The sequence below is a fragment of the Lactuca sativa genome, chromosome 7 (genome assembly GCF_002870075.4).
Source record: "Lactuca sativa cultivar Salinas chromosome 7, Lsat_Salinas_v11, whole genome shotgun sequence".
In the NCBI taxonomy this organism is placed as follows: Eukaryota; Viridiplantae; Streptophyta; class Magnoliopsida; order Asterales; family Asteraceae; genus Lactuca; species Lactuca sativa.
The window spans coordinates 32,969,006-32,993,782 of NC_056629.2; the positions used below are offsets into that span (position 1 = coordinate 32,969,006).

General features: G+C 38.1%; 2 protein-coding genes across 2 annotated transcripts; both read right to left on the reverse strand.

Annotated features, from left to right (window-relative positions):
- Positions 1 to 397: 397 nt before the first annotated feature.
- On the reverse strand, positions 398 to 811 carry LOC111892032 (uncharacterized). Its single transcript, XM_023888090.1, has one exon. The coding sequence runs from the start codon at positions 809 to 811 to the stop codon at positions 398 to 400; it is 414 nt and encodes a 137-aa protein (XP_023743858.1).
- An 18,597-nt stretch (positions 812 to 19,408) lies between these two features.
- On the reverse strand, positions 19,409 to 24,230 carry LOC111892049 (protein SCAR3). The gene is made up of 9 exons (XM_023888112.3): positions 23,698 to 24,230; positions 22,915 to 23,078; positions 22,625 to 22,748; positions 22,396 to 22,528; positions 22,251 to 22,315; positions 20,200 to 22,153; positions 20,039 to 20,122; positions 19,823 to 19,930; positions 19,409 to 19,668 (listed from the first exon to the last, which is right to left on the reverse strand). Exons 1-9 carry the CDS (start codon positions 23,850 to 23,852, stop codon positions 19,621 to 19,623), a joined length of 2,835 nt encoding a protein of 944 aa, XP_023743880.1. The 5' UTR covers positions 23,853 to 24,230; the 3' UTR covers positions 19,409 to 19,620.
- Between the last annotated feature and the right edge of the window lie 547 nt (positions 24,231 to 24,777).

Sequence of the window (24,777 nt, forward strand, 5' to 3'; positions counted from 1 at the left end):
GGTCGGCATTAACTTTCCGAGTTCGGCCACTGAACTCTGCATGCTCTGGGCTGGGCTGGTGATGGGGTGTTTGTCGAGTCCAGCTCACACATGCCGAGCTTCATCAATGTTGACTCCGTTCAAACTAAGACACAAAAATAAAACTAAGGACATTTTAAAACAAAATGAAGCGTGTTGTTGGATTATAATGAAAATAACAATTTTATTAACTAACGAGTATACATATATCAATAAACCCGTAACAAGAATTCCATCGTTGCAGATTCATTTTCATAAAACAGAAATATTTATTTGGTACATGCATGTAAAAAAGAAAAAAAACGACTTCCAACTTCCAAGTTCCAACATAAACCAAACCCCAAATCTTCCCTCCACCTGTCGGAATTATTTCTGGACCCTACTGACCGGCAGCAAAAGCTTCCTCCGGGAAAGTCTTGGTGATTCCGGCGAGACTCTTGAACACAATCTTTCCGGTGGGAGGATCCTCAACAGTGATGTCATTTACCGGTGGCCACAACATCAACTCCTTAGCTTTCACACCCTTCAATTTCTTGATCTTCTTCTTCTCCACAAACCCTGAAATTTCAGTATCATAACTCACCATCTTTTTGACCAATTTGAAATTGTGTTCGACTTTTTTACTCTGCACAATCCACATGTAACCAGTGCTCTTCACGAACCCTGCTTCAATCACATCAGCAAGAGGAAGGAGACCCAATGGAAGACAAAACTCTTCAAGAATGGAGTTTGCAAGTTTCAGACCTTCTTCATGGCCTTTCTTCACGACTCCTCCTTCTTTTAGATCTGCCATTAATAATTATATAATAAGTTGAAAGGTTTAAGTTTTTGTGGGTTTTAGTTATTAGGGTTCATCTGTTTTTATAGAGATGGTTATGGGGATGAGACAATGTTGGTGGATAAAACGAGGCGATCTCATTCACATCTTAGAAATATTCGCCGGTGATTTGCTGGCCAAACGCCGGCAATTTCAAACAATGAACCATACTATACGTGCTCGATCATGATCGTTTTGGGTTAAAATAGAATTAAAAGTTAAATAAAAAAAAGGGTGCATGGATGTTTCATTACATGAGGTATTAAAAAAATTAGAAAAAAAAAACACGAGGTATAAGTTGATACGATATACTATAACTGTTATAAATATTATCAATCATATGAAAAGAAGGATTTTGTGTTATTTATAGTCCTTATTTACTTACATTACATGATAACATTTGCTAGTAATGACTCTTATATATGTTATTATATTAGTTTTAACGTAAAATATAAGTTGATAAGTAACAATGGTTTAAACTTTAAATAGGAACCACAAAAACGAAAGGTTAGAAAAGGTGAAAACCAAGTTTAATTGAAAAAAATATATATTATTAATATTTTTTAGGGTAAATGACACAAAAAACACTCTTTTTATTCAGAAATTTTATTTTGACACCGTGTTTTTTTTGTGTCAATTTTGACACTGTGTTTTTCAATTTGTTACAATTCTGACCACTTGACTGGTTAACCAGGTTGCATGCTGACGTGACATGATGACGTGTCAGTTTTGATGACGTGACATGCTGACGTGTCAAAATTGAATTTTTTTCTCACAAAAAACACTAAGTTTTCATTTTTTCCGATTTTGACACTAAGTTTAAGTTTTTTTTTTCAACTTTGACACTATGTTTTTTTGTTTCAAATCGAACATCATTTTTTCCAATTTTGTTCAATGTTGACAATTTTCTATTTGAAACCGTATAAATATTTTTTTAATACATTTAAACCGTATAAGTATGTTTTTTTTCATTTAAAAACCATAGTTTTGTATAAATACATTTTTTTTACACTCAAACCATATTTTTATGTATAAATATGTATTAGTTATATAAAAATTTTATTTTATATTAAATATACAACTTTAAAATGTGTTTGGAGGTTTGGAGGCGTGTAGTCGATCAAAACTCGGATATCAAGTTTGCAACCCATCAAATTTTTACATCTTATTAGAAACTTAAGGTTAGTTTGATTCTCATGATATAACTAACGCTTTGAATGTAAGAAAAAAAACCTTGTATTTAAATAAAAATGTGGTTTTTAAACGAAAAAAATATGTTTATACGGTTTAAAATGTAATAAAAAAAATATATTTATACGGTTTCAAATGGAAAATAGATAAAATTGAACAAAATTTGATAAATGATGTTCGATTGGAACAAAAAAAACATAGTGTCAAAATTGAAATAAAAAATTAAACTTAGTGTTAAAATCGAAAAAAAGTGAAAACTTAATGTTTTTTGTGGAAAAAAAAATCAATTTTGACACGTTAGCATACCATGTCAGCATGTCACGTCATCAAAACTGACACGTCATCATGCCACGTCAACATGTAACCTGGTTAATCGGTCAAGTGATCAGAATTGTAACAAATTGGAAAACACGGTGTCAAAATTGACGCAAAAAAAAATACAGTGTCAAAATCGAATTTCTGTGTAAAAAGAGTGTTTTTTGTGTCATTTGTAATATCTGGATTCCCAGGTATAATATTTTATTCTTGTATTTTTGGAAGTTGTGAGGAGACTCGGCGAGTTGGTGTTTAAACTCGCTGAGTATGGTCGCGGATTCGTATTCGGGTTCACAGTCGGACTCGGCGAGTTCATGAGTGGACTCGGCGAGTCCACGCTGTTTAATGAAACCCTAATTTCTTGGGTTTAGGACCTATTTAAAGGCCCTTAAGGCCGTCATTTGCGGCTACCAAACCCCAGAGAAAAACCCTAAGAGATCTAGAGTGTTTGTGAGGGAGGAGAGACCATTCTTGATCCTTTTGTTGGTGGATTTGCAAGAAGGAAGTGACCAAGGCAAGAGGAGGCTAAAGGAGGTGCAATTTTGGTGACTTCTAAGTTCATAGAGCTCATATTGAGGTATTTGTTCGGACCTTCTTCAGTTTTGGTGTTGAATCTTAGTGTTAGGGTTTTCTAACCCCTTTAGAGGATGGATAAGTGGAGCATTTGGTCCCTTCTCGAGTCTATGCCTTGGATCTGGACCCAAAGAGGTCCAGAGACCTTAACCCTTGGAGCTTTATGAGTCATTTTGGGAGCCATGAGCTTGGGATGTCATTTTTGGGACTAAATCACCATGTTAGACCATTTAGATGTTATATGAGTTTCAAGGTCTGAACTTTACGTGATTATCATGCTTGGGAAGGCCAGATCTATGAATTTAAGGAACATATCTGACCTCAGGAGGACTATGGAGTTTGTGCATGGCATGAACTCGGCGAGTAGGATGAGGGTTTCCCGTAAATCACTCAGTGAGTAGACTTGCCGAGTTGGGGAATTAACTCGGTGAGTCAGGGAGAATTAGGGGGACTGGAGTTCAAGGCGGAACTCGCCGAGTTGTTCTTGAGACTCGTCGAGTTGAGTCGGGGTGGCCCTGCGATTCATGCCAGGTGTGACTCGTCGAGTAAGGGGAAGGACTCGACGTGCCAAGAGAGGGACTAAGAGAGTCAGTGGACACGTGTAGACTCGCCGAGTCACCCAAGTGCACTCGACGAGTCGGGTCAAAGTTTGACCGTTGACTTTTGTTGACTTTTAGGGTTTGGTCAACAGTGAGGCCTCTAAGCCAAGAGAGGGGTAAAATGGTCTTTTACCCTTCTGAGGGGTGTTAAGAAAGGTTCGAGCATAGTTGTATTTATGAGATTATTTACTTTATGTGATTAGGCGGAGGCTAGATCACATTTCTATCGAGTCAGAGACTTACCGAGACACCTGAGGTGAGTCTTCTCACTATACGTTACCTAGAGTGGTATTATGTGTTGACCAGAGGGTCTTATGTGTTATGTATGAGATTATGTGCTATGTGGTATATGTATGTTGTATGATGTTATAGACCGGACCGGAGGGTCCAACGAGCTATGACCGGACCAGAGGGTCCAACGAGCTACGGGACTGGAGGGTCTCGCTGAGACACATCGACCAAAGGGTCGTATTATAGCCTCGAGTGGCGTATGTGTTGTATGCGGTATTTTGGGGAACTCACTAAGCATTTATGCTTACAGTTGTTGTGTTATGTGTTTCGGGTACTAGCGAGGGCCGTGGGAAGGCGCCGGCGTGACTCGTACACACTGGAGAGAGAGAGAGAGAGAGAGAGAGAGAGTTGATTTTATGATCTTGGGATATGTTATGTTTCAAAAATAAGTACTGGAATTATTTGAAAGTGTTTTTATATGAATTTGGTTGATGAAAAATGAAAATTTTATTTTGGAATTTACGTTGTTACAAGTTGGTATTAGAGCCTTGGTTTGAGGGATTTGGATGCATCCTCGGGCATATCTGAACTCAAACTGCGGATTTGAGGAAAATTTTGATAATGAAGTAAAAATTTTGAAAAAAGGTAAAAAGAGTTTTGAGACAAACAGAGCAGAGTCGTGTGTACGATCAGCCAGCGCCCGAACGGTGAATCCCCAAAAGTACCCTTACTTTATGTGTTATGAGATATGTTATGTTACATTATGCATATTAGAGTAGGCTAGGTATACATATTAGGACTAGAGTGGCCTGATTTGTGATGCCTTAGCCTAGGAGATTTCTGCTGCTGAGATGCTTTGAGAGCGAGTAGATAGCAGTTAGGAGCGCATGAGAGGCCTATCGGAGGGTAGCCAATGCATAATGAGAGTAGAGTACTTGTAATCCAGGATGCAAGGAGGAGGACTAGGAGTGAATGCTGATGCGGTGTGGTCAGTAGTATTGGGCCCGTACTACTGAAGACACCGGATCACTGGGCATTCCAAGTAAGAATCTTTTGGACAACGGAGGACGAGTAGGATTGCATCATCGAGTATCAGTATGCTCGATTGAGTCTCTGATAATTATTGTTGTATTTCAGAGGCATCATGGTTGGGACTCGACACATACCTGAGAGCAGTGGTGTCAGCGACGAGGAGATCCGTCGATTGATTCATGAGGAGGTGGATGCTGCCATTCGGGCTGAGATTCCTGAGATGTTTGGGGACATCAAGACCACAATGATTGAGACTTTTGATGAGCGGTATGCAACGCTGACTGAGGCTGTGGCAGCTGCAGCTACTGCTGCTGTTGCTGCTGCCAGACCTCAGGGAGGTGACTCGTTGTTGTTTCGGGAGTTCAACAAGCCACCAGAGTTCGATGGGACGCAGGACCCGATTGCCACGATGAGATGGATCTCTGACATCGAGAGATGTTTCTATACGTGTTCTTGTCCAGAGCACTTGAGAGTATGGTTCACTCTGAACCAGCTCCGCTTGGGAGCGAAGGATTGGTGGAAGTTCGTGACGGCGAACTTCACTTTGGCAGAGATTTCTGAGGTGACCTGGGAGAGGTTCACCGCTATGTTCAGAGACGACTATGTTCTCCCGGTGGAGAGGGAACAGTTGATTCAGGAGTTATTGACCCTCAAGCAGGGTATTGATTCCGTGGCAGCGATCACCATGAAGTTTCATGAGAGGGCGATGTTTTGCCATGAGCAGGTGTCTTCTGAGCAGGCTCGTATGAGCCGTAATCTGAGTGTGCTGAGGAGAGATATTCGGGAGTTCGTGGAGAATTCGACTTACCGGACATTTGCTGAGCTACAGGCAAATGCCCGGAAGAGGGAGATTGAGTTGGAGACTCAGGCCAGGGAGGAGGCCGAGTCACAGAGGGCGGATCGGCGACCGGCTCAGTCGCAACCGGCAGCCAAACGGGCTAGACCCGCTGATTTGAAATCTGGAGGTGCGAAGGGTCGCACTAGTGGGAAGTGCGGCAAGAGCCACGAGGGGTCGTGCACTGCTGGAGTATGCTACAAGTGCGGGAAGGAGGGGCATATCGCGAGGGATTGCCCTAAGGGATTTTCGGTTTTCTTTCATTGCAACCAGACCGACCATAGGAAGGCCGAGTGCCCTCAGCTACTTCAGAGGTCAGCGTAGGGATCTGCGCCTGCTGCTAGGGCTACCGAGGTTCGGCCGGTGAAGGGCGAGGCCCCGAAGGCTCGTGGGAGAGCGTTTCAGCTGACTGCGGAGGAGGTCCGCGCGGCGCCCGATGTTGTGGTTGGTATGTATTCTATATTCATCTTTTATTTGAGTTGAGTTATTATGCTTATATGATGATGTGCGTAGGTACTTTTCTTGTGAGTTCTGTGCCTGCTTTGGTATTATTTGACTCGGGTGCGAGTCAGTCGTTTGTTTTCGTAGCATTTAGTCAGCACATTAGTATCCGTCGAGAGGCGTTGGATCGACCTCTGCGAGTTTCCATAGCTGATGAGCGAGCAGTGTATGCTTCAGATGTGATTCGAGGATGTGTCCTTGAGATCTTCGATGTGGAGTTTCCGATAGATTTGGTTCCGATTGCGATGGGGGACGTGTGTGTTATAGTGGGTATGGATTGGTTGAGCCGATATGGAGCTGTGATAGACTGCGAGCGTCAATTGTTGACAATTCGAGACCCTATTGAGGGAGTTCTTACGGTGTACAGCAAGGGTACACGTACGGGATCAGCATTTTGTTCGGTCGCCAGAGCGAAACAGAGTCTACAGCAGGGCTGTAGGGGATTTGTGGCATATGTGATGGATGCGAGGGTTGATTCAGAGAGATTGAAGTCTGTTGATGAGGTCCCGATAGTGCGTGAGTTTCCGGATGTGTTTCCAGAGGAGTTGTCAGGTGTGCCTCCAGAGAGGCAAGTAGAGTTCGATATTGAATTGTTTCCGGGAGCTGCGCCTATTGCCAAGGCGCCTTATCGCCTTGTGCCTCCAGAGATGCAGGAGTTATCCTCGCAGCTCCAGGAGCTGCTGGGGAAGGGATTTATTAGGCTGAGCAGTTCGCCATAGGGGGCGCCTATCCTTTTTGTCAAGAAGAAGGATGGTTCACACCGGATGTGCATTGATTATCGAAAGTTGAACAAGCTAACAGTCAAGAACCGTTACCCGTTGCCGAGGATCGACGATTTGTTCGATCAGTTGCAGGGAGCATCTTGGTTCTCCAAGATCAATTTGAGGTCTGGGTATCATCAGGTGAGGGTGCGTGATGAGGACGTCCAGAAGACAGCATTCCAGACTCGTTATGGGCATTACGAGTTCGTGGTGATGCCTTTCGGACTCACCAACGCACCGGCGGTGTTCATGGATCTCATGAACAGAGTGTGCATACCGATGTTGGATCGCTCAGTGATCGTGTTCATTGACGACATATTGGTGTATTCGAGATCCAGAGAGCAGCATGAGGAGCATTTGAGGGAGATCCTCGGAGTTTTGAGATCGGAGAGACTTTATGCCAAGTTCTCCAAATGTGAGTTCTGGTCACGAGAGGTTCAGTTTTTGGGGCATCTCGTTAACTAGAATGGGATATTGGTCGATTCGGCCAAGATTGAGGCAGTCATGAGGTGGGAGGTGCCGAGATTACCCACCGAGATCAGGAGCTTTCTGGGTTTGGCCGACTATTATCGGAGATTTATTAAGGATTTCTCCAAGATCGTCGTGCCACTCACCGAGTTGAACCGGAAGGGTGCTGCGTTTTCTTGGGTTCCGGAGCAACAGACCTCGTTCGAGACACTTCGCCAGAAATTATGTGAAGCCCCAGTATTAGCCCTTCCTGAAGGGATGGAGGATTTTGTGGTATATTGTGATGCATCGATATCCGGATTGGGAGCGGTGCTTATGCAGAGGGGGCATGTGATAGCATATGCATCGAGGCAGCTTAAGCCTCATGAGTCGAGGTATCCCACTCATGATTTGGAATTGGGAGCGGTAGTGTTCGCCCTCAAGATCTGGCGACATTATCTGTATGGGGTTCGGTGTAAAATATACACGGACCACAAGAGCTTGAAGTATTTGATGGATCAGCCCAACCTGAATATGCACCAGAGGAGGTGGTTGGATGTGGTCAAGGATTATGATTGTGAGATCCTGTACCACCCGAGCAAGGCCAATGTTGTAGCCGATGCACTGAGCCGTAGGGCGGAGGGCGCCCCGATGCGAGATGCTTGTTTGAGATTGACAGTGATGACCCCGATGTTGGACGCTATTCGTGGGGCCCAGGCTGAGGCTGTGAGGCCAGAAAGCCAGAAGAGAGAGCGAGTTGTCGGGCTGGTATCGGAATTCATTACCGATAGCCGGGGGCTTATGACATTTCAGGGTCGGATATGGGTACCGTCTGTGGGCGGAACGTGTACCATTTTGATGGAAGAGGCTCATCGATTGAAGTTCTCGATCCATCCCGGGGCCACTAAGATGTATTTGGACCTAAAAGGGGAATATTGGTGGCCCTGTATGAAGAGGGATGTCGCATGGTTTGTAGAGAGATGCTTGACTTGTTGCAGGGTTAAGGCCGAGCACCAGCGTCCACATGGTAAGCTGCAACCGTTAGATATTCCCGAGTGGAAATGGGAACAGATTACCATGGATTTCATCACCAAATTGCCAAGGACTGCGAGGGGTGTCGATGCAATTTGGGTGATTGTGGATAGGTTGACGAAGAGTGCTCACTTCTTGGCCATCAGTGGGAGCTCTTCCGCGGAGAGGTTGGCGGAGATGTACGTGAGAGAGGTGGTATCACGGCATGGAGTGCCGATCTCGATTGTCTCGGATCGAGATGTATGTTTCACTTCCAGATTATGGAAGAAGTTTCATGAGGAATTGGGTACGAAACTGCATTTTAGTACCGCATACCACCCACAGACTGACGGGCAGAGTGAGCGGATGATCCAGACGCTCGAGGACATGTTCCGAGCATGTGTGTTGGATTTCGGCGGGAGTTGGGACACGTATTTGCCCTTGGCAGAGTTTTCTTACAACAACAGTCATCATTCGAGCATTGTCATGCCGCCCTTTGAGCTGTTGTATGGGAGGAGGTGTCGGACCCCCATTTGTTGGGAAGAAATAGGGCAGCGTGTGATGGGTAGTACCGAGATTGTGCTTCAGACGACAGAACAGATTCAGCAGGTCAGACAGAGGTTGTTGACCGCTCAGAGTCGTCAGAAGAGTTATGCGGACAGACGCCGGTCCGAGCTCGAGTTTCAGGTTGACGACTTCGTGCTCCTGAAGGTCTCTCCTTGGAAAGGAGTGATTCGATTCAGGAAGAGGGGCAAGTTGGGGCCCCGATATATTGGTCCTTTCAGAGTGATCGCGAGGGTAGGCAGGGTAGCCTATCGTTTGGAGTTACCAGCAGAGTTGGGGCAGATTCATGACACTTTCCACGTGTCGCAGCTGCGAAAGTGTATAGCCGACGAGTCGGCAGTGGTGCCATTAGAAGATATTCAGGTGGATGCGAATCTGAATTATGTTGAGAGACCGGTGGCAATTAGGGATCGGAAGATCAAGGTTTTGAGAAACAAGGAGGTGCCTCTGGTGCAGGTCCAGTGGCAGCATCGGAAAGGGTCAGAGTTGACCTGGGAGCCGGAGCGTGAGATGCGGGAGCAACATCCCGAGTTGTTTGCAGAGTGAGACTTCGAGGGCGAAGTCTAATTCTAGTGGGGGAGAATTATAACATCCGGATTCCCAGGTATAATATTTTATTCTTGTATTTTTGGAAGTTGTGAGGAGACTCGGCGAGTTGGTGTTTAAACTCGCCGAGTATGGTCGCGGATTCGTATATGGGTTCACAGCCGGACTCGGCGAGTTCATGAGTGGACTCGGCGAGTCCACGCTGTTTATTGAAACCTTAATTTCCTGGGTTTGGGACCTATTTAAAGGCCCTTAAGGCCGTCATTTGCGGCTACCAAACCCCAGAGAAAAACCCTAAGAGATCTAGAGCGTTTGTGAGGGAGGAGAGGCCATTCTTGATCCTTTTGTTGGTGGATTTGCAAGAAGGAAGTGACCAAGGCAAGAGGAGGCTGAAGGAGGTGCGATTTTGGTGACTTCTAAGTTCATAGAGCTCATATTGAGGTATTTGTTCGGACCTTCTTCAGTTTTGGTGTTGAATCTTAGTGTTAGGGTTTTCTAACCCCTTTAGAGGATGGATAAGTGGAGCATTTGGTCCCTTCTCGAGTCTATGCCTTGGATCTGGACCCAAAGAGGTCCAGAGACCTTAACCCTTGGAGCTTTATGAGTCATTTTGGGAGCCATGAGCTTGGGATGTCATTTTTGGGACTAAATCACCATGTTAGACCATTTAGATGTTATATGAGTGTCAAGGTCTGAACTTTACGTGATTATCATGCTTGGGAAGGCCAGATCTATGAATTTAAGGAACAGATCTGACCTCAAGAGGACTATGGAGTTTGTGCATGGCATGAACTCGCCGAGTCCGAAGATCAGACTCGGCGAGTAGGATGAGGGTTTCCCGTAAATCACTCACCGAGTAGACTTGCCGAGTTGGGGAATTAACTCGGTGAGTCAGGGAGAGTTAGGGGGACTGGAGTTCAAGGCGGAACTCGCCGAGTTGGCCTTGAGACTCGGCGAGTTGAGTCGGGGTGGCCCTGCGATTCATGCCAGGTGTGACTCGTCGAGTAAGGGGAAGGACTCGACGTGCCAAGAGAGGGACTAAGAGAGTCAGTGGACACGTGTAGACTCGCCGAGTCACCCAAGTGCACTCGACGAGTCGGGTCAAAGTTTGACCGTTGACTTTTGTTGACTTTTAGGGTTTGGTCAACAGTGAGGCCTCTAAGCCAAGAGAGGGATAAAATGGTCTTTTACCCTTCTGAGGGTGTTAAGAAAGGTTTGAGCATAGTTGTATTTATGAGAGTATTTACTTTATGTGATTAGGCGGAGGCTAGATCACATTTCTATCGAGTCAGAGACTTACCGAGACACCTGAGGCGAGTCTTCTCACTATACGTTACCTAGAGTGGTATTATGTGTTGACCAGAGGGTCTTGTGTGTTATGTATGAGATTTTGTGCTATATGGTATATGTATGTTGTATGATGTTATAGACCGGATCGGAGGGTCCAACGAGCTATGACCGGACCAGAGGGTCTAACGAGCTACGGGACTGGAGGGTCTCGCTGAGACACATCGACAAGAGGGTCGTATTATAGCCTCGAGTGGCGTATGTGTTGTATGCGGTATTTTGGGGAACTCACTAAGCATTTATGATTACAATTGTTATGTTATGTGTTTCAGGTACTAGCGAGGGCCGTGGGAAGGCACCGACGTGATTTGTACACACTGGAGAGAGAGAGAGAGAGAGAGAGAGAGAGAGAGAGAGTTGATTTTATGATCTTGGGATATGTTATGTTTCAAAAACTAAGTAATCGAAATATTTGAAAGTGTTTTTATATGAATTTTGTTGATGAAAAATGAAAATTTTGTTTTGGAATTTACGTTGTTACACCATTTACCCTATTTTTTATCGTCCATAAACATATATAATCAAATATATCGAAGTTAATAATTTTTATTTTAATAACTATAAACCATCATGCATAAATTTTAAAGACAAAATATGTTACAAAATTCAATTATGAATATTGAAACATATATATATTTTTTTTTTTGAAAAAATATATATCAACCCCTATTGAAATCTAGTTGTAACAATAAAAATTAGTTTTAAACAATAAACATCTGTTAGAAGAAAAAAACAGTGTTCGTTAAATTGTGGCTAACATTTTTAATATAGTTCTCACATTTCCTAACATTTTTATGGTTTTTATTTAAACTTTTTACTACAAGAAATAAGTCATAGAAATAAGTCATGTGCAGACGATATCTATACGGACAACTTAAGTCGTCGACACTGTGTTGTCTATACCGACGACATGTCGTCGGTTGACTAAATAGCGAATATATAGAGATGATAAGTTCACTGTATACCTTAAGCAGGAAAGAAAAGTTTTACACGGTTTCCTCTAAACTTTTGCCGACGATACGTCATCGGTATAGCTTACGTCAAATATAGTTTTTATTTATTTATATTCCATTTTGCAGAAAAAAGAAACGACATCGGTTTGTATGGACTATACCGACAACAAGTCGTCAGTATAGAATGATAGCAATCCGCAGGATACTCTGTGTCGACACAATTTGTCGTCTGTAAATATATTTCGTATTTATTTTATTTTTAATTTACGAAAAGGGTAAACGACTCCGTGTGACTTAACTTTATATCGACGACATGTCGTCGGTATAGGGTTTTAAGTCATCTGCTTCTTTTGACCTGGTCTCATTTGCAGCGCGCCAGCGCCCCACCAAAAGTGTGTTCTCTCTCTCTCTCTCTCTCCCCCCCTCTCTCTCTCTCTCTCGGTCGGCGATTGTCCACCCAAAGAACCTTCGACCACTCGTCTTCACCGCTGACGACACAAGTATGCCATAGTCCATTCTTTCTTCTCCGATTTCCCTCTTTTTCCAGTTCGCTTTTGAGATTTTAGGGTTTTTTCCTGTTTTTGATTTGTGTCTCCATAGGGTTGCATGGAGGTTTGACCACCTACGACGACGTCTATTGCGACATCTGGCCACCACAATATCCGTTCCAGGTAAGGTTTTTTGATTTTTCATTTTTTTTAATTGCCTGATATGGTTGTTTTTCGATGAACACCAACCACCACATCAACTTCCCACTTCCGGGCACTATTGACTTACTGCTTTCGGCAACCACACCACCCACCGACACAGAACATGTAAGTTTTTTTTATCCTGTATTTTTTTGGGTTGGATATTGCTGTATGAAAATGTAAAATTTGATATATGTTGTTTGATTTCATCTTTATAATTCTTTGAAAATGCCTACTATGATGAATGATGAAATTTGTTGGGCACAGTTTGTTTGATTTTGTATTTGGATTTGTACATATTTGTATGAAATTGGAATTGGATGTATTATATGCTTAATTGTATGAAATTGGAATATGAAAAATGGTATTGTATGTCTAAAATGAAATGGAATTGGAATTGAATGTATTGTATATATGTATGATTATGTAATATTTAGGTTTAATAGTTTGAGTGGATAAATTGTATGTATTGGAATTGTAGTATACTTGTATGAAATTGGAATTGTTGTATACTTGTATAAAATTGGAATTCATTGTGTTAGATGAATTAATAAAGTTCTTAATTGATAAGTTAAAGTACCTGTATTTAGAAAAGTAAAGAACTAAAGAGCTATGTTTATGTATATACTTGTGAATATAATATAATATAGAAAGTACGATGCTATAATAGAAAATAAATAAAAGTATGGCATTATAATTAACAAAAATATGATACTTGTGAATATAATATAACATAAAAAATACTATGCTATAACAGAAAATAAATAAAAGTATGATGTTATACTTAACAAAAATATGATACTTTTGTTGATTATAACATAATACTTTTGTTAATTTTCTATCATAACATCGTACTTATAATTAGGGATGAGCATACGATCCGCTGGACCGGACCGGACTGAAAAAAATCCGGGTTTTTATTTTGAATTATTAAAAAAATGCATTTTTGAATATGAAATTAGTGGTAAAAATATTTTTTTTAAATAAAAGTATAGTTTTTTTAATTAATAGTGCTTTTTTGTTAAAAAAAAAAAAAAAAAAAAAAACGAAAGTTTTTTAAATAAAAAGTGCAGTTTCTTATAAATAGTGCAATTTTCTATAAATAAAAATAGTTTATTGCAGTGTTTTATTAATAGTGTTGTTTTTTTTTTGTAAATACATGTAGTTTTTAATTTTTTTTTATTTTTTTTACAAATAAAAGTTGTTAAAGTGAATTTTTTATTAACTGTGTTTTATTTAAGCATGCAATTTTTTTTTATTAATAGTACTGTTTTTTGTAAAACATGTAATTTTCTTACAAAAATTACAGTTTTTTTTTTTAAATGGTACTGTTGTTTTTTAATACAAATAAAAGTTGTTAAAGTGTCGATTTTTTATTACTAGTGTTGTTTTTTATTTAAACAACACTATTAATTTTCGGTCTTTGGGTTTTTCGTCTTCGGGTCTGGTTGCTCAATCACTACTAACTTTCAATATATATATATATATATATATATATATATATATATATATATATATATATATATATATATATATATATATAATATTGAAACAACAATGACGATTGATAAGAGTTGGATTGGAGAGAACCGAATGTCTTCAAGATACTTGGAAGGTACATTTTCTAACATTTGTTAAACAGATGGCTACACATGTTGCGAGGGGGCATGAAGGAGGCGACAGGGACCGACCTCCACACGAGGGCGCATGCAAGAACCGACGGGTTGTCAATCTTGTAAGTTACATGAAATTCTTAAATATATGGGATATATTTTTAAAGTCTTAAATTTCTAAATTTTTCAATTCTATGTGTCAATGTAGCAAACCCGTCGCGTTGGCATGGAAAGGGAAGATGCTTAAATATGTAGAAAAAGTTCAAGAGTGGCGGTAATAAACCTTTACCGGTGGAAGTTGATAGCGACAGGGGACCTAAAAATTCATAAATGAAAATGACAAAATGTTGACAAGGTTTATCTAAAATTATGTGGCAGATCATGTACCACTCCATTACATGACTTGGTGGCGTGTTTCTCTCCATTACTATGAAGTTATGTATCCTGATATTGAAGTAAGTACATAATACTTTTTATATGTGAAATTTTTATACTTTGTAAATATTTTCTTACTAATTAAATTTGTTTTTTATTGCAATCTTTTGTTGATCTTGATATGTATCGGGGTACAAATATGTGGGAAGTTGTTCGAGCGGCTGTATAGGGTGACTGCAAAAGAGCTTTTAAAGAACACAAGCATGAAGTGAAAAAATATTTTGATAGAGTTGGTGGATATGATGTTGTGGAAGGTACAAGACAATGTTCATCGGATGATATGGACGACGAAGCTTGGGATGACATGATTGCTCTTCTTTTTTTGGACAAGGGTTATACGAATCACTGCAATAAAGATAAAGAAAGTATGTCCAAACTTCCATATAGGAGTTCTCATGGAAGTAGATCAGATGTAGATAGTCGTTGCAAGGAGGTAATTAAGTTTATTTGTATTATATAAAATTATTATTAACACTTATATAAATATCTTAATTGTTTTTGGCTTATTATAGAGAGCAAAAGGACAAGACCCAAGACATATTGATGGTTGGAGACAAATGCGATTTAAAGAAAGTCGGGGTTGGTGTTCACCGCAAGCGGAAGTAACTTGGGTAAGTAATAAACAAAGTTAATACGTTATTTGATAAATATGTTGTTATTATTATTATTATTATTATTATTATAGTTATTTTAAAGTATATTATTATTATTTTAGTGTATAAATTTAGTTATTTGTTTTAATTAATGTATGCTTATTATTTTCTTTATTTTAGGTAAATATTTAACGAAAGAAGATGGTGATGCAATAAGGACTCAAGGAGAACGAAGAGTTAAATGAAGAACATTGTCTTACTCGTGTCCTTGGTGAGAGACGTAGGCATATTCGCGGTGTTGGAAGGAAACTAAGCATCAACAATACTTTATTTTGAAACTAGTTTATAATCAATGAGAACCACAGTTATAATATTAATTAAACTTTCATATTAAAAAATCAAAATTATTAATCAATTATTTTAAATAAATTATTACTTAAGAGATATTTTTTAGTTATATAAAGTTATAATCGTTGATTTAAATAAATACGTGAAGTTATATCACCTTATAATATGTATTAATTTTATTTTATTTTTTAATCTAATGTTATTAATTTAATATAATTAGAGTGTGAAAATTTAAAATGAAGAATCAATTATAAACTTAATGTAATTAGAATGAGAAATTTAAAATTTAAAATTTGAAATGGATAATGAATATGTTGACAAGTGGCATGATAGGTGACATAATATTAATGAGTAATTCTAATAGTATGACATTTGTCAATAGGAGAATAAACATATTATTTTATTAGAATAGGGATGAACATTACAATCGTTCCAAAGCTTCCACATCCCAATCTTCAGATAATTCCTAAGTTGCAATATTAACCCAACAAATGCAATACAAGCAACAACAAATGTTAAATATGCAACAAATGTATAATAATGTATTCATATCCGTCATTCCTAACTTCCAACCACAACCAATGCCACAATTTCAATGCAATTCCAATATATCAACCATCGAGGAGGACAATGAGAACAACAACAATGAAGATTCTGATTGATCTTTATGTTACTTTTGAACAATGTTTGTTGAATATTTTTTTTAGCTATGTAATATATTTTTTTTTTGAATTTTAATGGTTTGTTATGGTTATTAAGTGTTTGATATTATTTTGCATATATGTTGTTTGGATTTGTTTTAAAAAACAGGTTTGGTATATATAATAAAATCTATGAAAATATTTAAAAAAAAGACTACATAGGCGACTTGTCGTCGATATAGCTTTATAACTGTAATAATTGTTTCCGCTTTACTGACGACATGTTGTCGCTAGTACTAAATTGGAAGTTTTTTTTAACCCGCTTTTCCTGACGACTTGTCGTCGGCATTGCTCAAACCTGTCCCGACGACTTATCGTTGGTAAAGGAGACATTTATACTGATGATATGTCGTCGGTATAGGTTTATAATAAAACTTTTTTTTTCCTCAAAAATCAGTCCCGACGACTCTTTAAAGAGGACATGCCGGCATTGGTGGCTTTGTCCCGACGACATTTTCCACTTTACCGACAGTGCTATACCGATGGATTTTTACAGACAAGAAGTCGTCGATATAGACTTTTCAGACGACATGGCGTCGGCATAGCTGCCGAAACTGTCGTCTGTCGTCGGTATAGGCTCATTCCTTGTCATAATTATATATCTATTAAAAATCTTTTGTAAATAAAATATGTTTGTAAACGTAAATAATATTGATTCTTCGTTTATTAGAATACTAACAAAGGAATGATTTTGATGTAGAAGCACAAGGTTTTATGCGATGGTGAGGAATAATTAAATATAAAAAGATCCTAGTTATGCCATTAAGAGAGTTGACTAATATTGTTTTTGGCTGTAAGTCCTTATATCTTATGTGTGAATGAATAAATAATATCCAACGTTTATGTCAGGATATATTTTAATAACAGATTACTTTTATGAAATATCAAATATTTCAATGTGGGGGGTGGGATTTAATTGGGGATTGTGTATGTAGATCTGAGGATCTGATTTTTTTTTTTCTTTGGAAAGTATATTATAAGTAATTATCCATTAAAAATGCAAAATTAATATTTGTGAAATAATTTTGATCCGGTGAAATTACTTTATGTATGGTTCCACAACTTAATTTATTCATTTCTTTTGTATAACCGATTCGCAAACCTGCTACAAAATTATGTGGAGTACAACTTTATTAGTATATATCTGCGGAACGAAATGAAATATGATCAAGTAATTATCCTTTAAACACTGATATTTAGCAAAAATAAATATAGGCAACTAGTATAGTCACAAGTTTAAATATAATAATTCGTAAAATAAGAACATTTTGAACGACAGAGTTAGTGGTTAGCAGTTAGTATGATGAAATTGTTCATGTCAGGGTTAGAACTTGAGACTTTCAATTTAAGAAGCAAAGCCTCTACTAGGTGGGCTAGTCCCACATCGACAAGACTATGCAAAATATTAATTTCCTCTTACTCGGTATTATATTTCTTGTTGTCAAGTTATTCATAGATAATTAACATGTGGTCCTTTGTGTAGTATAATAGTATATCATGTTTTCTTTCTTATTTTTCACACATAAAATAACATAAGAGGTCTATATGGGTCCATAATGTAACACCCATGTTTATATAATACATATAACTTAAGGAAATGTCTTATAATGGTAACCAACTATTGATTTTGTTTATATTTAGTATCTTTATTTTATGCAATATACCATTTAACATGTTGTTTGTGTTCACCATAATTTTGACCGACTATCACCCCAGTCAAAAGGCTTATTGCTGAACACAAAAAGGTTATGATGAACACAAACAACAAGTTAGATAGTATATTGCGTAAAAAAAAAAGTACTAAATATGAACAAAATCAACAGTTGGTTACTCTCTTGAATCATTTTTTTATGCTAATAATGTGATTTTCTTGAAGAGAGTTGTTGCATGGGAGTCTTTTTACCATAAGAATATGGCAATCAATCAATGATTGAAATAAAGAAAGATTCATGGTTATATATTTGTGTCTTCGGGTGAGCTCAAACAAGCTAATGTGAATAATTGGAAAATTATGACCGAGTGCTTTATAACACTCTATTTGTGGAAGGTGGATGTTTTATCTATTGGATAACGGTTGACGCTTATGAAATATGTCATCAACAACTTAAATATTTATTTATTATCCATTTTTCGACTTCTTAACTATGCTCTTAATTTACTTGAATCTTCGCAAGCAAAGTTCTTTCGATGATGTGAAATCTGTATAAGGAAGATTTCTTGGGTAAAATGGAGAAATATATTGACATCTAAAGAGGAAGCGTGACTTAGGGCTTTGGACTTGGGAGCTGGAAGATTGTTCTCTTTTAATAGGGTGTTACTTTTAAAATGGTGTCGCATGTTCTTAAATGAACCAAGTAGCTTGTGGGTGAAAGTTATTAAGTGGATGCATGGAGATAGGTAAGCTTTTTACTCATATTCAAAACTAAGTTCAAAGCAAATCAAGTCCACCTAAAAAGTTAGTTGTCTCATCAATCATGTAATTACAAAACTATAAATAAATCCAAACAAACAATTAAGGAAAAAACAATAGTTTAAACACATGAAATAGCTCCCCGACATCATAAGCATCATCATAAGTATTATAGACAATAACCAAGCACCATTATCCTCATTGCATGTATTATTTTAGATCGTCAGCCATGTAATATTAATAAGGCAAAATAACTCAGCAGGATAACCAATTGTTGATTTTGTTCACATTTGGTCTCTTTCCTTTTTTTTATACACAAGACATTTGTGTTCATCAAAACCCTTTAGACCGGCTATCACCTATGATAACCGATCAAAAAGGTTATAGTGAACACTAACAACAAGTTAGATGGTATATTACATATAAAAAATTATTAAATATGAACAAAATCAACAGTTGATTACCTTCCTAAGTCATTTTCCTTATAACGTAAGATGAAAAAACACTTTGCACATATATAACAGATACTGTGTGATATGTATGTCATTATTAATATAGGGTGTATGACTTCTTTAATAAATGTTAGGAACATATTATAAAAGGCTTTATAGAATTTATAAGTTGGATATACCAAAAGCTTGGTGTGTATATTAAAATTCAAGATGAATTTGATAAAGCACAATGCCTAAATAGGTATTGGATTAAACCAAGAGATAAACAAATGTGGAGCCCAAAACAATATCATGAAACACTTAAAAAAATGGAGGAGGTAGAGCGCTCTTTCTTATTTTTGTAGCTTTTCGAATCACCTAAATTAAGAATATGATGAAAAAGTTATGGATAAAACAAGATTGCATAACACAAGTTAACAAGTTAAATGAATAAACATTAAACAAAAGTTACCTAAAAATAAAATCAATATATTCAAACAACACACAAAACCTTCTAAAGCGCATTATTATACAAAAATAAAATAATTATTACCATAATAACTATGTTACTGTAGTCATATTTAACATGTTATTAAATTGAATAGAAAAAATACATATGAACAGCTGCAACCATAATATCAATCATATGGACTTGATACTCAAGTATCACTCCAGTTATCATCTTCTCCCTCATCACTTCCTACAGCCTATCAGTTTAAAAAAAAAAAAAAAAAAAAAAAAAAAAAAAAAAAAAAAAAAAAAAAAAAAAAAAAAAACACACATAAGAATTAATTTAGTTCAATTGAATAAAAAATTAATTTTCTGAGTAACTAAATCCATAAAATGGTGAAAAGGGTAAACCTGTCTAATCGCATTTGCCTTCTCGAGAATTGCAGTGACTTTAATTCCGGTAGGGGCAGTTGGTGTAATTGTTGGCGGAGCTGTTGAAGTTCGTCTTAGATTGAGTGACTACATGCCATAAACAAAATGTCAAAATATTAGAGAATCGAATATTGGAAAATCAAAATTTGGGAGAAAAATATTATCAAACATTTTCTTTTTCTTTAGATGACTAACCTTTGTTCTAATCTGCTGTAGAAAATCTTCTTTTTCTTTAACCATTTTCCCAACGCGATTATGCTCTTTCTCAACATGCATATTCTGCAAATTAAAATAAAACATATGTCACCCATTTCTTTGCTTTTTATAAACACTAATAAAAAAAAAAACGTTCTTACTGTGGGCTTAGGCATAAGGTCAACCGTTTCAACAAAATGACCCGGTTTCAATGGAAGTGGTTGAGGGTGCTGAGGTGTCAAATTCAATGTATAAGTCAACGCTTCAGAGAGACCATCATCTTCTTTCTCCATCATCCCACTTGAATCTTGCTTAACACCCCGCCATTCCATTGGCGGCAGAGGTGGCGGAAGTGGTGTCGGCTCCTTAGGAATACATGATTCCTTCACCTGGTTATGTAAATGTACATCATTCATAGAATCAAAGTTTGGAATATCAGGGAATCTAATTCCATTCACAAGAGAGCTCGAAGCCGATTCCGCAGACGAAACCCTTCCAAAAGCATCGTCCAGCTCACGACCACCCTTCATTCCCGGAGACTCCCCGGAATCCCACTGGTCGGAATTTGATTCCGAAGCATGACTACGGTCGTCGTCCGATGCGTACGGTGATGATCTACAGAACGTGTCGTCATCGGAATCGGAACCGGAACCGGAATCACGTAACGACATGCCGGGCTCGGGGACTAATTGAAACGAAGGAAACATGTTCCCGTATCCGTTACTTTCATTGTTATCATTATTATTACTCCCATCAGGGAACATTAGTTTCAATTTAGAAGTCTCGAATCCATCAATTGGTTGAAAAGATATTCTCATATGTTCAAGAGGAGGAGAAGAAGGTGAGATGAAAGAAGAGGTTCCATTCCCGAATTGTTCTCTGAAAGGTATCCCTGTAACTGTGTGAAGTCTTTCAGGGACATCAGTTTTCACAGAATTTGCAAGCGTTTCGTTTCCAACAAGTGAAATTTGTCTTCTGAAACCATTAACAAGTAATCGATTGCTAAATTCAAATATCCGTGATGAATTCATGTTATCTTCAGATTTCGAGGTGTTAACAACTGTATCTTCATTAATTGTGTTCTTCTGTGTCTCATCGGTTTTAGTTTCTTCAATACTACGTGTCGACAAACCAAAATCTGGAGGTTTTGAAGGTTCGAGTCCCAACAAACCGCCATTGGTCCAGAACATAACCGGCTGATTGAGAGCAGTTTGACTTTGACTTTGATTTTGACCACCGGAAGTTTCCGGCGATTGTTCCGGTGAAATCGACTCATTGGTGGTTAACGGAAATTGAACGGTTTCAACTTCTTTAGATTCAACAGTCGCCGGATGTGCAGCAGGAGTTTCGACTTCTTCAGATTCGAACTTCTCAGGGGTAGTAACGGAAATTGAATGCTGCTCATAATTCTCGTTGTTTGAGTAAATGTGATCTTCAATATGAGATTCGGGTGATTTGCTAGATGAAGTATGTTCAGGAACATGAAACTCGAAGTTTGTTGACATGTCATCTTTGTTGTTTGTATTATTGGTGTATTGCTTGAGTTCTCGTTTTGTTTGGCAATCTAAATCGGTTTCTGATTCTGATTCAATGGTGTTAAGGGCATCAAGGTAATAATCCGTTTCACTTTCAATCTCATCATGCTGACCCCTGGGATTGGAAACAATTGGTGTTGGAATAGGTTCATCATGAAACCCAAAATCAATATGATCTTCTTCTTTCTCCTCAATCTTGTCAGATGGGCGACCTGTAGAATCTATGATTTCCAACTTTTCATCCCAGGTAATGTAAGGTGATCTTGATGTACTGTTGATATTTTCATCTGGAAGAACAGAAACTCCTCCATTGTTGTCATCAATGGAAGCCGAATCAAGAAAAGAATTATGATGATAATCAGCAGAGGGTTCTTTGAGATTGTTGTTGTCTTCAGATTGTGTTGAGTAGCTTGGACGAAAGATACACTCAATGTAATTTGAATCGTTTCTTGATTCGAAAGTAGCCAAATGGTCAATTTCAGGGTCAATTCCGGAATTTTGTGGGACATTGAATGAGGATATATCTTGAGAAGGAGAAGGAGAAGCTTTTTCTACCATGTTTGAAAAGCCAAAATCCATACTGTAAAAAAGAGTTTAATCATATAACTTCATTAGCAAATCACAAGTATTTAAACTCTTTCAATACATTATTAGACACAATTTTAAGAGAGTTGTACCTTTCTGTATGCATAATTACTGGAGCTTCATGCGTCAAATCTCTATACCTTGAAGTTTTCTTTTTCTACATAAAGTAAACATTTGTAAGACTATTCAAGAGTTAATGTTAATAAATATATATTTTATGTTGCTAATGAAACATACCTTATTTCTACGAGCCTTCTTTTCTCTTGGGACATTTTGAAGATGTGCTTCATAAGGACCAGAAGAAGTTCTTTTAAAATAAGTTGGATCAGAGTATCTTCTAAAACAAGATCCCGGGCCACCGATGTCGTATCTGAAAGAAAACCATGAAAATTAATAATACGCGTACAAATAATATATTATTAATTATAAATATAAATTATAACAAAATAAGAAATGATTATCATACTTGTCAAGCTTATGTAGACGCGGAGGATCACGACAGTCTTCATAGGCGTCCATAATGCATCGCGGCAAGTCGCTGTATATGAAATGGTTTTGTTCGGTTTTGAGTCGAGAATGCCAGTGAGAACCTGCCATATAAAAGTAAATGAATAAAAAAGGAAATAATTTATCATATAGTGGATTTTTCTCTCTGGAGGCCCTATGTGTTTCTCTAGTATATTCTTTCGGGCGGGTTGTTGGGGATCTTTGAGGCCATTTTCCCAATGTGGAAATGAAAAGCTGTGTGAATGTTACCAGCTGTGTACGCGAAATGCAAGTGACTCCTTTGTGCCAAAATAGCCTTCTCTAATGGAGGAAGTGCGGTTTCAATGTTGTGTATTCGTTGCACCAATTTATGGCTTCTAGAAGATGTAATTAGCACTTGTTCTTGTAACCCATGAAAAACTTCTGCTGCAAATCTATAATGCAAAAGACTTCATCTCAGTTCATAGTTGATGATAATTTTCTTTTTATGTTCATAGTTGATTATAATTTCCAGTTTTCATATGCATATACTTTAAGCAGCATTTATTGTTGTTTGTAGTACTTCTTACAGAGTTACTAAAGCTAAAAATTTAAAACTAAATAAATTGGCTTCGATCAACTCCAGGAGCAATCCAGTAGACTTAACACTTCAGAATTTGGGGGTACTTATTTATTGAACAATTTTTACATAATCATTTAAAAGAATATTGGATGACTATGAAATAGAAGTTCACTGCATACAAGCGAAACATTCCAGTGAGCCAGAAACTATCTATTTGAAGGTTTTCATTGACTTTACAATCTCCATTAATCTTCACGAGTTTTTGCATTATAGCACTAAAAAGTGCAACCTTTAATTGAAGAGGAAGAAGAAGAAGAAGGAATAACAGATTCCACAAGAAATCATAACATTGAGATACCCAATGAACCTTAAATCGACACACGCAATTCAGCTCGGTCAAATTCAAATTTAAGGTAACCAACACACTCAGAAAACCAGAAAATCAACAAGAATAAGAGAGAGAAGAGAGAAGAGAGAAGAAGAGAAATTACTCTGCGAGATCGCCTAATTGACGCAAGATTCCGACGAGGCCAGCAACGGCGACGCCATCAAGCACCGCCTTCGGATCTTCTCTATTGGTTTCTGTGTACAACTCCGGCATTCCCAATCCGTACTCATTTCTCACCTCCACCCTCACCAACGGCATCTTATTTCCGTCTCCCTTACTTTCTCTCTCCAAAATCCGACCTTAGAACTCCGCCCCAACCAGTAAGATTCCGATAACTGCAACCATAAATGCGATGGGAGAGGGTGTGTGTTTGAGTGTGAAAGTGTGTGAGAGAGAAAATCGATGAAGGATTTCGTAGAGATAGAAAATTGATGGAGGATTTTGTAGAGAGAGAAAGAGAGATAGAGAGTAGGTGAGTGGATTGAAGCAGCTTAACTGCTATGGGAGTGGAAAGCTCAGTATTTTTTGCGAATGAGAATATGACCAAATGAAGACGACGACATTGCCAACTCTACAAGCCAAAATTTGGTTCCTGGGTGGGTATCATAGTTGTTGATCGTTCATATCCAATTACCATTTTGCCCTTTGCTGATTTCCCATTTTTGCGCTTAGGGTTTCGGGTTTCTTCATTAAAATCAGATTCTCCCTATTGTATCTTTTGAATTAGGGTTAATCACAACTTGTTTACATAAGTTATATGGCTATTCTAGCTCACTAAAGTTTTTTTCAACCATTTATTAGGCTAGGAGGTATAGACCCACCACATAATGTGTCATGTTGATGTACGGAGCAAGGAGTGCGGTGAAAATCATATCGTCTGGCCATAAGTGAAAACTCCGTTGCTCATCTTTTTTTTTCTTCTTTTCCATCTTCCATTTTAATATTAACAATTAAGAGAAAATGACAAAATTAGCCAAATTCATTAATTATTTTACAAATTTAGCCAAAAAAATAGAAATTACAATTTTGGCCACGTAAATCGCAGATGAGAATGGTCCATCTGCGATTTTGACACCCCATCTGTGAATGTACAAGTGGCTAAAGCACAGTTGTGCTTTAGCCACTTGTACATTCGCAGATGGGGTTTTTTTTATATATAGGGTTTTAGCAGGCTTAAATCACA

Bases quoted from the DNA above. Each gene is read 5' to 3' on its own strand.
- LOC111892032 (XM_023888090.1), bottom strand. From the start codon at position 811: ATGGCAGATCTAAAAGAAGGAGGAGTCGTGAAGAAAGGCCATGAAGAA.
- LOC111892049 (XM_023888112.3), bottom strand. From the start codon at position 23,852: ATGCCGTTGGTGAGGGTGGAGGTGAGAAATGAGTACGGATTGGGAATG. The intron at 23,079-23,697 runs GTAATTTCTCTT...TTTGCATTATAG, and splicing joins CAATTAGGCGATCTCGCAGA to ATTTGCAGCAGAAGTTTTTC. The intron at 22,749-22,914 runs GTAACATTCACA...TTTATATGGCAG, and splicing joins GCATTTCGCGTACACAGCTG to GTTCTCACTGGCATTCTCGA.